General features: G+C 53.5%; 1 protein-coding gene across 1 annotated transcript in view; it reads right to left on the reverse strand.

The window, feature by feature from the left end:
- col11a1a (collagen, type XI, alpha 1a) overlaps positions 1-17,110 on the reverse strand; it is a 443,284-nt gene that overhangs the window by 80,352 nt on the left and 345,822 nt on the right. The window contains exons 44-46 of the mRNA XM_080195067.1: positions 15,184-15,237; positions 10,273-10,326; positions 9,143-9,250 (exon numbers count right to left, since the gene is read on the reverse strand). Coding sequence (XP_080051193.1) covers positions 9,143-9,250; positions 10,273-10,326; positions 15,184-15,237 — 216 coding nt within the window. The remainder of the gene's footprint in view (positions 1-9,142; positions 9,251-10,272; positions 10,327-15,183; positions 15,238-17,110) is intronic.

The raw sequence follows: 17,110 nt of genomic DNA on the forward strand, positions 1-17,110 counted from the left end.
CTCTCTAGTGCACTATCCGAGTGCTCACGTCTCATCCGAACATAAGCCTCCTTTTTCTTTTTAACCAACGAATCAACTTTTTTGGTGCACCACGGTTCCCTAGCCTTACCAATTCCTCCTTGCCTGACAGGGACATACCTATCACGGACTCGCAGTAGCTGCTCCAGCGAGATGGGAGGAGCTTCTAACCCAGCTCCCTATTGGTCAGGACTTCATTGTAAACCCCACAGAGGTGGAGGAGCCGGGGGGGAGGGGGTGGGGGGGAAGGGGGGAGGGGGTGTGGAGGAGGGGGAAGGGGGTGGGGCATGGGGAGGATGTTCCACCTCGGAGGATGTTACTGCAGGAAGACCCACCAATGACACGTCAATGCAGTGTGACAGGGTTCAAGACATTTTGTGGCAGGAACCCCATCACATCATTGGCCGGGAAGGCAATGGGAAGTGGCTTGGGGGGGGGGGGACGACAAGCGGAATCCCAGCAACATAAAACCCATTTTGGAATTCCGTTGGATCCTCTGGCCCCTCCGCTTTCCCGTCTGTCAAACAGGAGGGCAGAGAAATCCCCCCATAGAATCATTCGGCAGAGAGAGAGGCCTTTTGGCCCGTTGTGACTGTGCTGGCCCTTTGAGCGCTATGTAATTACTTCCACCCACTTCACTCTTGCCCCAGAGTCCTGCATTTCCCTCATCAACTCTCTCCCCAATTCCCTTTTGAAAGTTATTATTGAATCTGCTTCCACCGGCCTTTCAGGCAGCACATTCCAGATCACAACAACTCACTGTGTCAAATAAATTCCCCTCATCTCCCCCTCTGGTTCTTTTCCCGATTCTCTTCAATCTGTGTCCCTCTGGTTACCCACCCTCCTGTCACTGCAAACACTTTCTCCTGATTTACTCCATCAAAACTCTTCCTGATTTTGAGCTCCTCTATTAAATCTCCTCCTAACCTTCTCTGCTCCAAGGAGAACAATCCCAGCTTCTCCAGTCTCTCCACATTCACCGAGGTCTCTCATCCCTGGGAATGTTCCAGTAAATCTCCTCTGCAGCCTCTCCAAGATCCTGATGTCCCTCCTAAAATGTGGAGCCCAGAACTGGACACTATTCTCCAGCGGGGGTCTAACCAGTGATTTGTAAATGAGATGAATTCTCTCAAGTGGAAGTGGTCTCCTTACTTGAGAAAGGATATACTGGCACTGGAGGGGGTGCAGAGGAGATTCACTAGGTTGACTCCAGAGTTGAGAGGGTTGGATTATGAGGAGAGACTGAGTAGACTGGGGCTATACTCATTGGAATTCAGAAGAATGAGGGGGAGATCTTATAGAAACATATAAGATGATGAAGGGAATAGATAAGATAGAAGCAGGGAAGTTGTTTCCACTGGCGGGTGAAACTAGAACTAGGGGCATAGCCTCAAAATAAGGGGGAGCAGATTTCGGATTGAGTTGAGGAGGAACTTCTTCACACAAAGGGTTGTGAATCTGTGGAATTCCCTGCCCAGTGAAGCAGTTGAGGCTCCCTCATTGAATGTTTTTAAGGCAAGGATAGATAAATGTTTGAACAGTAAAGGAATTAAGGGTTACGGTGAGCAGGCGGGTAAGTGGAGCTGAGTCCACAAAAAGATCAGCCATGATCTTATTGAATGGTGGGGCAGGCTCGAGGGGCCAGATGGCCGACTCCTGCTCCTAGTTCTTATGTTTTTATGTGGGTCTCGCGGTGAGCAACCTGGAGTCAGGAGAACAATTCCCTGGGAAGCTGCTTCGAGAGGACAGTGTGACCACCGAGCGTTATTGAAGAGAGCTGGGGGAGGGCATGGGGGGGTGAGTGAGAGGGGGTGAGTGGGAGGGGGGAGGTGGGGTGGGGGGAATTGTGGGGGGGTGAGTGGAGGGGGGGAGGTCAGGGAGGAGGTGTGGGGGTGAGTGGGAGGGGAGGGGGGTGAGTGGGGGGGATAGGTGGGGGGGGTGAGTGGGAGGGGAGGGGGGTGAGTGGGGGGGATAGGTGGGGGGGGTGAGTGGGAGGGGAGGGGGTGGTGAAAGAATCATGCGTTCTGGCATCATCCTGATCTTTGTGCCGATTGTGTGAAAGGCGAAAACATTCTGATTAGTCACAGCGTCTCCCTCAAAAGAGAAGATTTATATCCAATCATATCTTGGGTATATCGGCAGACAGAAAAACTAATTAACCTTGGGTACTGTCCCAGAAAATTACAAACTGCTCTTTGCTCCTGAATCAATGGCCAATCTGATTAGCAAAGCTTTTCAATTTATTAAAATAGAAAGGAAACTAATCAAAGATCAATACAAATGAATTCATTGATGAAACTCAGATTTCTCAGCATTCCATTCCAAATATTCCCTCACTCATCACAAAATCTCAGGCTGGAAGAAACCTGGGCCGATGCCCACACTGCCCACCACCACCCCCCCCAACACCCCCAACACCCCAACAACCTGGCCGGGAAGACAGGAGCAGAGAGGAGGGGGCAAGCCACTTCCCCCACCCCCCCTGCCCAGCCCACCCCCTGCTCCCACCCCCTGACCTCCACCCCCTGCCCTCCCCACCCCAACACCTGCCCCATCACCCCTGCCCCCTCCCCCCTGCTCTCCCTACCCCTACACCCACCCCATCACCCCTGCCTCCTCACCCCTGCCCCTCCACCCCCTGTCCACCCCACCCCTACACCTGCCCCATCACCCCTGCTCCCTCACCCCTGCTCACCCACCAGCCCTAGCCCACTCCCTGCCCCCACAACCCCCCACTCCCACATGGAGCATACAGTATACACTGGAGGAGTGGATTGTATACCCAGAGTACACACTGTTTGCTAGAAGCTTGAACAGCATTTATTACTCATCCCTAATTGCCCCTTGGGAAGGTGATGGTGATTCTAGAACTGCTGCAGTCCCTGTGGCGTAGGTACACCCACAGTGCTGTTAGGGGGGGAATTCCAGGATTTTGACCCAGTGAGAGTGAAGGAATGGTGATATATTCCCAAGTCAGGATGGTGAGCGACTTGGAGGGGAACCTCCAGGTGGGGGTGTTCCCAGGTATCTGCTGTCCTTCTAGATGGTAGATGTTCCGGGTTTGGAAGGTGCTGCCTAAGGAGCCTTGGTGAGTTGCTGCAGTGCATCTTGTAGATGGTACACACGGCTGTGACTGTATTGATGGAAGGAGTAAATGTTTGTAGATGAGGTGCCAATTACGTGGACACATTCCAACCTTACTGATCATCTTATTTCAGGTGATTCTAGATGAACAGATAAGGAGGTATTAAACACAGAAACATAGAAAAACTACAGCACAATACAGGCCCTTCGGCCCACAAAGTTGTGCCGAACATGTCCCTACCTTAGAGGTTACTAGGTTTACCTATAACCCTCTATCTTACTAAGTTCCATGTACTTATCTAAAAGTCTCTTAAAAGACCCCAATGAGTTTGCCTCCACGACCGCCAGCAGCCAATTCCACTCACTCACCACCCTCTGAGTGAAAAACTTACCCCTAACATCTCCTCTGTACCTGCTCCCCAGCACCTTAAACCTGTGTCCTCTCGTAGCAACCATTTCAGCCCTGGGAAATAGCCTCCGAGAATCCACCCTATCTATTCCTCTCAGCATTTTATAAACCTCTATCAGGTCGCCTCTCATCCTTCATCTCTCCAGGGAGAAAAGACCAAGCTCCCTCAACCTATCTTCATAAGGCATGCCACCCAATCCAGGCAACATCCTTGTAAATCTCCTCTGTACCCTCTCAATAGCTTCCACATCCTTCCTGTAGTGAGGCGACCAGAACTGCGCACAGTACTCCGAGTGGGGTCTGACAAGGGTCTTATAAAGTTGCAGCATTACCTCCTGTCTCCTAAACTCAATCCCTCGATTAATGAAGGCCAGTACACCATAAGCCTTCTTGACCACATCCTCCACCTGCGAGGCCAATTTAAGATCCTATGAACTTGTTTGTGCCCCTCACACACTTCCTCCCACCCCTCTCTCCCTGACCATTGTCCGATAACGGCAAGCAGTGAGAGATGTGAAGAATGTTAACCCAAGATGACGATGATAGGGAGAGTTGGAGAAGATTAGGGAAATATTCTTTCTGAAAAGCGAGTGAGGAATAAGAACTCATCAATGAAACTCAGTGGAAAATGGTTCAGAGATGAAGAGACTGAGGATCTAGAACATTCTGTCTCAACAGGTGGTGGAAGCGGATTCCTTCTCTGAGAACCATGAGCTCTCACTGCATATTTTGATGAAAAGTCTGAGACACAGTCACTCACATCATTCAGCATTAAAATTTAAAATTGTCTAAATGGTCTGTGACCCCACAAGAAGCCGCTTGCAGTTTCAGTAATCGGACTCCTCGTTATCTCGGAGGAGCCACTAACAATCCCTGTGGTCTGTACAGGCCAACTTTAAACGGAGCTATACAAAGACCATCTGCATTCAATAGCCCTGGCTCGCCTGAAAGAAATGAATCATCTGCTACGACTCCTCCAGCCCCTACACCCCTCCCTATCTCTGTAACCTCCTCCAGCTCCCAACACCCCCTCCCTATCTCTGTAACCTCCTCCAGCCCCCGACACCCCTCCCTACATCTGTAACCTCCTCCAGCCCCCGACACCCCCTCCCTATCTCAGTAACCTCCTCCAGCCCCTACACCCCCCTCCCTATCACTGTAACCCCCTCCAGCCCATACATCCCTCCCTATCTCTGTAACCTCCTCCAGCCCCCTAACACCCCTCCCAATCTCTGTAACCTCCTCCAGCCCCTACACCCCCTCCCTATCTCTGTAACCTCCTCCAGCCCCTACACCCCCTCCCTGTCTCTGTAACCTCCTCCAGCCCCTACACCCCCTCCCTGTCTCTGTAACCTCCTCCAGCCCCTACACCCCCTCCCTATCTCTGTAACCTCCTCCAGCCCCTACACCCCCTCCCAATCTCTGTAACCTCCTCCAGCCCCTACACCCCCTCCCAATCTCTGTAACCTCCTCCAGCCCCTACATCCCCTCCCTATCTCTGTAACCTCCTCCAGCCCCTACACCCCCTCCCTATCTCTGTAACCTCCTCCAGCCCCTACACCCCCTCCCTGTCTCTGTAACCTCCTCCAGCCCCTACACCCCCTCCCTGTCTCTGTAACCTCCTCCAGCCCCTACACCCCCTCCCTATCTCTGTAACCTCCTCCAGCCCCTACACCCCCTCCCTATCTCTGTAACCTCCTCCAGCCCCCTACGCCCCCTCCCTATCTCTGTAACCTCCTCCAGCCCCCGACACCCCTCCCTATCTCTGTAACCTCCTCCAGCCCCCTACAGCCCCTCCCTATCTCCGTAACCTCCTTCAGCCCCCTACACCCCCTTCCTATCTCTGTAACCTCCTCCAGCCCCCTACACCCCCTCCCTATCTCTGTAACCTCCTCCAGCCCCTACACCCCCTCCCTATCTCTGTAACCTCCTCCAGCCCCCGACACCCCCTCCCTATCTCCGTAACCTCCTCCAGCCCCCAACAGCCCCTCCCTATCTCTGTAACCTCCTCCAGCCCCTACACCCCCTCCCTATCTCTGTAACCTCCTCCAGCCCCTACACCCCCTCCCTATCTCTGTAACCTCCTCCAGCCCCCTACACCCCCTCCCTATCTCTGTAACCTCCTCCAGCCCCTACACCCCCTCCCTATCTCTGTAACCTCCTCCAGCCCCTACACCCCCTCCCTATCTCTGTAACCTCCTCCAGCCCCTACACCCCCTCCCTATCTCTGTAACCTCCTCCAGCCCCTACACCCCCTCCCTGTCTCTGTAACCTCCTCCAGCCCCTACACCCCCTCCCTGTCTCTGTAACCTCCTCCAGCCCCTACACCCCCTCCCTATCTCTGTAACCTCCTCCAGCCCCTACACCCCCTCCCTATCTCTGTAACCTCCTCCAGCCCCCTACGCCCCCTCCCTATCTCTGTAACCTCCTCCAGCCCCCGACACCCCTCCCTATCTCTGTAACCTCCTCCAGCCCCCTACACCCCTCCCTATCTCTGTAACCTCCTCCAGCCCCCTACACCCCTCCCTATCTCTGTAACCTCCTCCAGCCCCCTACACCCCGTCCCTATCTCTGTAACCTCCTCCAGCCCCCGACACCCCCTCCCTATCTCCGTAACCTCCTCCAGCCCCCTACAGCCCCTCCCTATCTCCGTAACCTCCTTCAGCCCCCTACACCCCCTTCCTATCTCTGTAACCTCCTCCAGCCCCCTACACCCCCTCCCTATCTCTGTAACCTCCTCCAGCCCCTACACCCCCTCCCTATCTCTGTAACCTCCTCCAGCCCCCGACACCCCCTCCCTATCTCCGTAACCTCCTCCAGCCCCCAACAGCCCCTCCCTATCTCTGTAACCTCCTCCAGCCCCTACACCCCCTCCCTATCTCTGTAACCTCCTCCAGCCCCTACACCCCCTCCCTATCTCTGTAACCTCCTCCAGCCCCCTACACCCCCTCCCTATCTCTGTAACCTCCTCCAGCCCCTACACCCCCTCCCTATCTCTGTAACCTCCTCCAGCCCCCGACACCCCCTCCCTATCTCCGTAACCTCCTCCAGCCCCCTACAGCCCCTCCCTATCTCTGTAACCTCCTCCAGCCCCCTACACCCCCTCCCTGTCTCTGTAACCTCCTCCAGCCCCTACACCCCCTCCCTATCTCTGTAACCTCCTCCAGCCCCTACACCCCCTCCCTATCTCTGTAACCTCCTCCAGCCCCTACACCCCCTCCCTATCTCTGTAACCTCCTCCAGCCCCTACACCCCCTCCCTATCTCTGTAACCTCCTCCAGCCCCTACACCCCCTCCCTGTCTCTGTAACCTCCTCCAGCCCCTACACCCCCTCCCTGTCTCTGTAACCTCCTCCAGCCCCTACACCCCCTCCCTATCTCTGTAACCTCCTCCAGCCCCTACACCCCCTCCCTATCTCTGTAACCTCCTCCAGCCCCCTACGCCCCCTCCCTATCTCTGTAACCTCCTCCAGCCCCCGACACCCCTCCCTATCTCTGTAACCTCCTCCAGCCCCCTACACCCCTCCCTATCTCTGTAACCTCCTCCAGCCCCCTACACCCCTCCCTATCTCTGTAACCTCCTCCAGCCCCCTACACCCCCTCCCTATCTCTGTAACCTCCTCCAGCCCCCGACACCCCCTCCCTATCTCCGTAACCTCCTCCAGCCCCCTACAGCCCCTCCCTATCTCCGTAACCTCCTTCAGCCCCCTACACCCCCTTCCTATCTCTGTAACCTCCTCCAGCCCCCTACACCCCCTCCCTATCTCTGTAACCTCCTCCAGCCCCTACACCCCCTCCCTATCTCTGTAACCTCCTCCAGCCCCCGACACCCCCTCCCTATCTCCGTAACCTCCTCCAGCCCCCTACAGCCCCTCCCTATCTCTGTAACCTCCTCCAGCCCCTACACCCCCTCCCTATCTCTGTAGCCTCCTCCAGCCCCTACACCCCCTCCCTATCTCTGTAACCTCCTCCAGCCCCCTACACCCCCTCCCTATCTCTGTAACCTCCTCCAGCCCCTACACCCCCTCCCTATCTCTGTAACCTCCTCCAGCCCCCGACACCCCCTCCCTGTCTCTGTAACCTCCTCCAGCCCCTACACCCCCTCCCTATCTCTGTAACCTCCTCCAGCCCCCGACACCCCCTCCCTGTCTCTGTAACCTCCTCCAGCCCCCGACACCCCCTCCCTGTCTCTGTAACCTCCTCCAGCCCCTACAGCCCCTCCCTATCTCTGTAACCTCCTCCAGCCCCCTACACCCCCTCCCTGTCTCTGTAACCTCCTCCAGCCCCTACACCCCCTCCCTATCTCTGTAACCTCCTCCAGCCCCTACACCCCCTCCCTATCTCTGTAACCTCCTCCAGCCCCCTACGCCCCCTCCCTATCTCTGTAACCTCCTCCAGCCCCCGACACCCCTCCCTATCTCTGTAACCTCCTCCAGCCCCCTACACCCCTCCCTATCTCTGTAACCTCCTCCAGCCCCCGACACCCCCTCCCTATCTCCGTAACCTCCTCCAGCCCCCTACAGCCCCTCCCTATCTCCGTAACCTCCTCCAGCCCCTACACCCCCTCCCTATCTCTGTAACCTCCTCCAGCCCCCGACACCCCCTCCCTATCTCTGTAACCTCCTCCAGCCCCCGACACCCCCTCCCTATCTCCGTAACCTCCTCCAGCCCCCTACAGCCCCTCCCTATCTCTGTAACCTCCTCCAGCCCCTACACCCCCTCCCTATCTCTGTAACTCCCTAAAATTCTCTTAAATCTCTGTAATCCTCTGATTCTGGCCTTTTGATTTAAATCCTCTATCACTGGGAGCCGTGCTTTAGCTGCTGAGATTTTAAACTCTGGAATTACTCCATAAACCTCTCCCTCACTCTCCCTCGCTCCTCCTCAATCTCCCTCGCTCTCCCTCGCTCCTCCTCAATCTCCCTCGCTCTTCTCTCTCACTCACCATCCCTCGCTCCGCCTCCTTCCTTCTCGCTCTTCCTCCCTCCCCCTCACTCTCCCCACTCCTTCTCACTCCTCCTCCCTCTCCCTCCCTCTCTGTCGCTCCTCCTCGCTCTCCTTCAGTCTCCCTCACTCTTCTTCCCTCTCCTTCACTCCTTCTCGCTCTTCCTCCCTCTCCCTCACTCTCCTTCACTGTCCCTCACTCTCCCTTTCTCCTCTTCGATCCTCCTTCCTCTCCCTTCTCCTCGCTCTCTCTCACTCTCCCTCCCTCCTTGCTCTCCCTCATTCTCCCTTCCTCCTCCTCACTTCTTCTCACACCTCCTCGCTCTCTGTCAGTCTCCTTCCCACCTTCTCGCTCTCCCTCCCTCGCTCTTCCTCCCTCCTCCTCACACTCCCTCCCTCCTCTTCACTCTCCCTCCCTCCTCCTCACACTCCCTCCCTTCTCCTCACTCTCCTTAACTCTCCCTCCCTCCTCCTCACACTCCCTCCCTCCTCCTCACACTTCCACCCTCCTCCTCACTCTCCCTCCCTCCTCCTCACTCTCCTTCACTCTCCCTCCCTCCTCCTCACTCTCCCTCCCTCCTCCCCACTCTCTAGTCTGTTCCTCTGAACCTCTCTCTGAGTGTAGTGTTTGGTTAGAGGGTGGTCCTGTGGGCAGTGGAAGGTGTGAATATAATTTGTAATTGTTTACCTGTAGTCCGATTGGCCCGGGAGGACCCGGGAAACCACGGGATCCTTCATCACCTTTCTGTCCAAACATTCCCTGCTGTCCCCGAGGACCGGGCTCTCCATCTCCTCCCTGACAAAGAAACACAAACAGAGTGACTTCCTGCTGCAGAGACTAACAAACGGAGAGTGAGAGGGCGGGAATGACACAGTGCGAGGGACAGGGATCATTCAGGAGATCCCTGATCCACAAAGAGAAAGACTCAATGGAACAATTCCAAGCTGAATTCTGTGTACAGAAATCAGCAGAGGGACGGAATGTTTCAGAAAGCATTGAGATTCTGGGTTTTATTAACAGAAGTAGAGAGTATAATAACAAATTATGGTAAATCTTTATAAAACCCTGCTTAGCCCCAGCTGGAGAATAGAGTCCAGTTCTGGGCTCCACACTTTAGGAGGGATGTCAGGGTCTTGGAGAGGGTGCAGAGGAGATTTGCTAGAATGTTCCCAGGGATGAGGGACCTCAGTGAATGTGGAGAGACTGGAGAAGCTGGGATTGTTCTCCTTGGAGCAGAGAAGGTTAAGAGGAGATTTAATAGAGGAGCTCAAAATCAGGAAGAGTTTTGATGGAGTAAATCAGGAGAAAGTGTTTGCAGTGACAGGAGGGTGGGTAACCAGAGGGACACAGATTGAAGAGAATCGGGAAAAGGAGCAGAGGGGGAGATGAGGGGAATTTATTGACAGATTGAAATATCTTTTTCCACTGCTCCAGGGTTAACAAGTTAGATTTTGAGGTTAAATGTTGAGACTGCAGACTGGGCTTTCGTTCCTCGGAGATTCGAGGATTAGGCAATGAATCTTGAACTTTTCAAGTGATTAAAGAATTCACCTGGTTGGGCAGTGGGAAGGAACCAATCAGAGAAGAGGGCAGAACCTTAAAATAAGGGTATTCCCGTTGGAATTCTTCAATTGGAGGGAGGGGAAATCTGGAATTTTCTCTGTAAAAGGTGTCAATACTGGGGTCAGTTTGTAGATTTTTATTCAGCGAGAGATCGATCCGAAGGGAACAGACGAAGCTCAGGTGGAGATGTACCATGGATAAACACCATGCTCGTTCTTCAGTAACTCCCAGATACAACGTCGGAATTTACTTACTGCTGCTCCAGGTTGTCCGATGGGTCCTTGGAGACCGTGGGGTCCGGGGGGTCCCTGCATCGAGAGAAAACAGGAAATGGATGAGCTGCAGTCGGAATAACAGAAGCTAAAGAGAACAGCGGAAACTGCAATCTGAAACTTATCCAGCTGTGAGGACAATAACTACTGATTTACACAATGAAACAGGCAGATAGTGTCTCACCAGCCTGATTGAATCTTTTGAAGATGTGGCTAAACTCATGGACCAAGGAAGAACATAGAACATAGAACATAGAACACTACAGCACAAACAGGCCCTTCGGCCCACGAGTTGCGCCGATCACATCAACACCTACCAATCTATAGACCTATCTATAACCCCCAATCCCATTAAACCCCATATACTCATCCAGAAGTCTTTTAAAAGACCCCAGCGAGTTCGCCTCCACCACCACTGACGGCAGCCGATTCCATTCACTCACCACCCTCTGAGTGAAAAACTTACCCCTAACATCACTTCTGTACTTTCCTCCCCGCACCTTAAATCTGTGTCCTCTCGTAGCGACCATTTCAACCCGGGGAAATAGCCTCTGAGAATCCACCCTATCTATTCCTCTCAACATTTTATAAACTTCTATCAGGTCGCCTCTCAACCTTCGTCTCTCCAGGGAAAAGAGACCCAGCTCCCTCAACCTAACTTCATAAGGCATGCCTCCCAGTCCAGGCAACATCCTTGTAAATCTCCTCTGTACCCTCTCAATAGCTTCTACGTCTTTCCTATAGTGAGGCGACCAGAACTGCGCACAGTACTCCAAATGAGGCCTGACAAGGGTCTTATAAAGTTGCAGCATTACCTCCCGATTCCTAAACTCAATCCCTCGATTAATGAAGGCCAGTACACCATACGCCTTCTTGACCACCTCCTCCACCTGCGAGGCCGATTTAAGAGTCCTGTGGACCCGGACCCCAAGATCCTTCTGCTCTTCAACACTACTAAGACTCCTGCCCTTGATAGTGTACTCGTTCATCCCATTGGTTCTGCCAAAATGGACCACTACACATTTATCCGTGTTGAAGTACATCTGCCATTTCTCCGCCCAGTCCTGCATCCTATTTATGTCCTGCTGCAAGAGCGGTAGATGTGGTTTATATGGACTTCAGCAAGGCGTTCGATTAGGTGCCCCATGAAAGGTTTATTGAGAAAGGGAGGGGGCATGGGATCCGAGGGGACATTGCTTTGTGGATCCAGAACTGGCTTGCCCACAGAAGGCAAAGAGTGGTTGTGGATGGGTCTTTTTCTGCATGGAGGTCGGTCACCAGTGGAGTGCCCCAGGGATCTGTTCTGGGACCCTTGCTGTTTGTCATTTTTATAAATGACCTGGATGAGGAAGTGGGGGGATGGGTTGGTACGTTTGCTGATGACACAAAGGTTGGTGGTGTTGTGGATAGTGTGGAGGGATGTCAGGAGTTGCAGCGAGACGTAGATAGGATGCAAGATTGGGCGGAGAAGTGGCAGATGGACTTCAACCCGGATAAGTGTGAAGTGGTTCATTTTGGCAGGTCAAATAGGATGACGGAATATAATATTAAGGGTAAGAGTCCTGGCAGTGTGGAAGATCAGAAGGATCTTGGGGTCTGAGTTCATAGGATGCTCAAAGGAGCTTCGCAGGTGGAGGAGGTGGTCAAGAAGGCGTATGGTGTACTGGCCTTCATCAATCGAGGGATTGAGTTTAGGAGTCGGGAGGTAATGCTGCAACTTTATAAGACCCTTGTCAGACCCCACTTGGAGTACTGTGCGCAGTTCTGGTCGCCTCAGGAAGGATGTGGAAGCTATTGAGAGGGTGCAGAGGAGATTTACAAGGATATTGCCTGGATTGGGAAGCATGCCTTATGATGATAGGTTGAGGGAGTTTGGTCTTTTCTCCCTGGAGAGACGAAGGCTGAGAGGTGACCGGATAGAGGTTTATAAGGTGTTGAGAGGTATAGATCAGGTGGATTCTCAGAGGCTTTTTCCAGGGCTGAAACGGTCACTACGAGAGGACACAGGTTTAAGGTGTTGGGGAGTAGGTACAGAGGAGATGTTAGGGGTAAGTTTTTCACTCAGAGGGTGGTGGGTGAGTGGAATGGGCTGCCAGCGGTGGTGGTGGAGGCGGATTCGATGGGGTCTTTGAAGAGACTTTTAGACAAGTACATGAAACTTAGTAAGATAGAGGGTTATAGGTAAGCCTAGTAATATCTGAGGTAGGGACATGTTCGGCACAACTTTGTGGGCTGAAGGGCCTGTATTGTGCTGTAGTTTTTCGATGTTTCTAGGTTTCTGTGAAACAACACAGCCAATACAGAGATATTCACCTCAGGACATGCCAGTCGAGAGGGAAATGGCAACTTCATATATGGCAGGATCACAGAATGTGAGGCCTCAGCAGGGCAGGGGGGAGGGTGCTGTTGTTCCAGCATATTAAGCTCCAGATTGAAACAACGCTATCACATCTCCGTGAGATCAAAGGGTCCTGCTGAGGGTCAGTGCTGAAGGAGTGCCGCACGGTCAGAGGGTCAGTGCCGAGGGAGTGCCGCACGGTCAGAGGGTCAGTGCTGAGGGAGTGCCGCACTGTCAGAGGGTCAGTGCTGAGGGAGTGCCGCACTGTCAGAGGGTCAGTGCTGAGGGAGTGCCGCACTGTCAGAGGGTCAGTGCTGAGGGAGTGCCGCACTGTCAGAGGGTCAGTGCTGAGGGAGTGCCGCACTGTCAGAGGGTCAGTGCTGAGGGAGTGCCGCACTGTCAGAGGGTCAGTGCTGAGGGAGTGCCGCACTGTCAGAGGGTCAGTACTGAGGGAGTGCTGCACTGTCAGAGGGTCAGTGCTGAGGGAGTGCCGCACTGTCAGAGGGTCAGTGCTGAGGGAGTGCTGCACTGTCAGAGGGTCAGTGCTGAGGGAGCGCCACACTGTCAGAGGGTCAGTGCTGAGGGAGTGCCGCACGGTCAGAGGGTCAGTGCCGAGGGAGTGCCGCACGGTCAGAGGGTCAGTGCTGAGGGAGTGCCGCACTGTCAGAGGGTCAGTGCTGAGGGAGTGCCGCACTGTCAGAGGGTCAGTGCTGAGGGAGTGCCGCACTGTCAGAGGGTCAGTGCTGAGGGAGTGCCGCACTGTCAGAGGGTCAGTGCTGAGGGAGTGCCGCACTGTCAGAGGGTCAGTGCTGAGGGAGTGCCGCACTGTCAGAGGGTCAGTACTGAGGGAGTGCTGCACTGTCAGAGGGTCAGAACTGAGGGAGTGGCGCACTGTCAGAGGGTCAGTGCTGAGGGAGTGCCGCACTGTCAGAGGGTCAGTGCTGAGGGAGCGCCACACTGTCAGAGGGTCAGTGCTGAGGGAGTGCCGCACTGTCAGAGGGTCAGTGCTAAGGGAGTGCCGCACTGTCAGAGGGTCAGTGCTGAGGGAGTGCCGCACTGTCAGAGGGTCAGTGCTGAGGGAGTGCCGCACTGTCAGAGGGTCAGTGCTGAGGGAGTGCCGCACTGTCAGAGGGTCAGTACTGAGGGAGTGCCGCACTGTCAGAGGGTCAGAACTGAGGGAGTGGCACACTGTCAGAGGGTCAGTGCTAAGGGAGCGCCACACTGTCAGAGGGTCAGTGCTGAGGGAGTGCCGCACTCTCGGAGGGTCAGTGCTGAGGGAGTGCCGCACTGTCAGAGGGTCAGTGCTGAGGGAGCGCCGCACTGTCCACAGGACTCTTAAATCGGCCTCGCAGGTGGAGGATGTGGTCAAGAAGGCGTATGGTGTACTGGCCTTCATTAATCGAGGGATTGAGTTTAGGAATCGGGAGGTAATGCTGCAACTTTATAAGACCCTTGTCAGGCCTCATTTGGAGTACTGTGCGCAGTTCTGGTCGCCTCACTATAGGAAAGATGTAGAAGCTATTGAAAGGGTGCAGAGGAGATTTACAAGGATGTTGCCTGGACTGGGAGGCATGCCTTATGAAGTTAGGTTGAGGGAGCTGGGACTCTTTTCCCTGGAGAGACGAAGGTTGAGAGGCGACCTGATAGAAGTTTATAAAATGTTGAGAGGAATAGATAGGGTGGATTCTCAGAGGCTATTTCCCCGGGTTGAAATGGTCGCTACGAGAGGACACAGATTGAAGGTGCGGGGAGGAAAGTACAGAAGTGATGTTAGGGGTAAGCTTTTCACTCAGAGGGTGGTGAGTGAATGGAATCGGCTGCCGTCAGTGGTGGTGGAGGCGAACTCGCTGGGGTCTTTTAAAAGACTTCTGGATGAGTATATGGGGTTTAATGGGATTGGGGGTTATAGATAGGTCTATAGATTGGTAGGTGTTGATGTGATCGGCGCAACTCGTGGGCCGAAGGGCCTGTTTGTGCTGTAGTGTTCTATGTTCTATGTTCTATGTCAGAGGGTCAGTGCTGAGGGAGCGCCGCACTGTCAGAGGGTCAGTGCTGAGGGAGTGCCGCACTGTCAGAGGGTCAGTGCTGAGGGAGCGCTGCACTGTCAGAGGGTCAGTGCTGAGGGAGTGCCGCACTGTCAGAGGGTCAGTGTTGTGTGCGGTGTAGTTTTTCTGAAGAGAGATTAAATTTGTGCCTCAGACGATGTAAATGTTCAGACAGCCGTTATTCTGAAGGGGACTGGGGGCATTATTCCCAATATCCCGATCAGTATTCGCCCTGGGGCCGTTGCCCCCAATAACTGGTGGTGTTGTTATTATCCCGTTGTTGCGATGGGAGCTCGGCACTAATTGCAAATTACATTTCATAAATCACAACAAAGGCTGTATTTCAGAATCCTTCTGTAATGCAAATCACTCTCTCTGGGACATTGAGGTGAAATGGAGTGAATAATATGCCAAATATTTTTTTCATTGATAAAAGCACAAACTGAGTGAATAATTCAGGGGGAAGTGGAATCTGCGGATACAACAGGAATAACAAATCCCGGTACTCACCTGTTCTCCTTTCCCACCTTTCGTTCCCTTTTGACCCGGTTCTCCGATTTCACCCTGTGGAAGAAGAGAAAGCAACGTTCACCCTGATCCACATCCATTTTCCCGTCTCAAATCGCACATCGCGATCCCAGTGTGAGTGCAGAAACCGCAGATCTCAACTCTCGTGTCTGTATGAGAATAACTCTGGGATCGGAGATTAATCCTGGGATCGGAGATTAATCCTGGGATTGGAGATTAATCCTGGGATCGGAGGTTAACCCTGGGATCGGAGATTAATCCTGGGATCGGAGGTTAATCCTGGGATCGGAGGTTAATCCTGGGATCAGAGGTTAATCCTGGGATCGGAGGTTAATTCTGCGATAAGTCTGGGATTGGAGAATTATCCTGGGATGTTGTGATCCCGTGGCTTTGCGAGCTGCAGGTTTCTGATTCTCAGTTTAGTGAAAGTGAGTGGGGTTTTCACTTGATTCTACAAAAATGGAGGATTGGAGGCAGAGACTATTCTCTAAATGGAAAATGCTTTGAAAATCAGGAACACAAAGGGACTTGGGAATCCTTGTTCAAGATTCTCTTAAGGTTAACGTTCAGGTTCAGTCGGCAGTTAGGAAGGTTAATGTAATGTTAGCATTCATGTCGAGAGGGCTAGAATACAAGAGCAGGGATGGACTTCTGAGGCTGGATAAGGCTCTGGTCAGATCCCATTTGGAGAATTGTGAGCAGTTTTGGGCCCCGTATCTAAGGAAGGATGTGCTGGACTTGGAAAGGATCCAGAGGAGATTCACAAGGATGATCCCTGGAATGAAGAGCTTGTCATTTGAGGAACGGTTGAGGACTCTGGGTCTGTACTCGTTGGAGTTTAGAAGGATGAGGGGGTATCTCATTGAAACTTCCAGGATACTGCGAGGCCCTGGATAGAGTGGACGTGGAGAGGATGTTTCCACCAGTAGGAAAAACTTGAACCGGAGAGGGAACAACCTCAGGGTAAAGGGACGATCCTTTAAATCAGAGATGAGGAGGGATTTCTTCACCCAGAGAGTGGGGAATGTGGGGAACTCTTTGCCACAGAGGAGGCCGGGTCACTGAGTGTCTTTCAGACAGAGATAGATAGGTACCTGATTAATAAGGGGACCGGGGGTTATGGGAAAAGGCAGGAGAATGGGGATGAGAAAAGTATCAGCCATGATTGAATGGCGGAGCAGATTCGATGGGCTGAGTGGCCTCATTCTGCTCCTATGTTTTATGGTCTTATTGTCTTCTATGAAACTCACTCAAGGTTAAACACAATCCAAATTAAACAGACCGACTGAAGTTTGATTTTCTCCACACTCTGAAATGTGCCTCTGAAATGAGCTTTAAACTAGCTGGTGAAAATTCCCCCATCTCCCCCTGGTCTGCCCACCCTCCTCCCCCGCCGCCCCCTCCATCCCCCCGGTCTGCCCACCCTCCTCCCCCGCTGCCCCCTCCATCCCCCCGGTCTGCCCACCCTCCTCCCCCGCCGCCCCCTCCATCCCCAGGTCTGCCCCCGCCCCCCCATCCCCCGCCGCCCCCTCCATCCCCCAGGTCTGTCCACCTCCACCTCCCCCCCAACAGGTTTCCACCCCCCCTCCAGGACATACCTGCCGACTCTCTGATTGGTGGGAAACTAAGTCCAAAATGTTGCCTCAGGTTCCACGGGACTTGTTTCCTTCTCTCTCCCAATCAGTCCCCACCCCGGGTCAGCAATGTCCCTCCACAGAGTGGTCAGCGACAGCATGAGACAGTCCATCTGCTGACACATTCTGTACCCGATCGCTCTCTACACCCTAGCTATAGTAACACTATACTCTGCACTCTCTCTTTTCCTTCTCTATGAACGGTATGCTTTGCCTGTATAGTGCACAGGAAACAATACCTTTCACTGTATCCCAATACGTGTGACAATAATAAA

This window comes from Carcharhinus amblyrhynchos, chromosome 9, assembly GCF_965287045.1.
Source record: "Carcharhinus amblyrhynchos chromosome 9, sCarAmb.v2.hapA, whole genome shotgun sequence".
Lineage (NCBI taxonomy): Eukaryota > Metazoa > Chordata > Chondrichthyes > Carcharhiniformes > Carcharhinidae > Carcharhinus > Carcharhinus amblyrhynchos.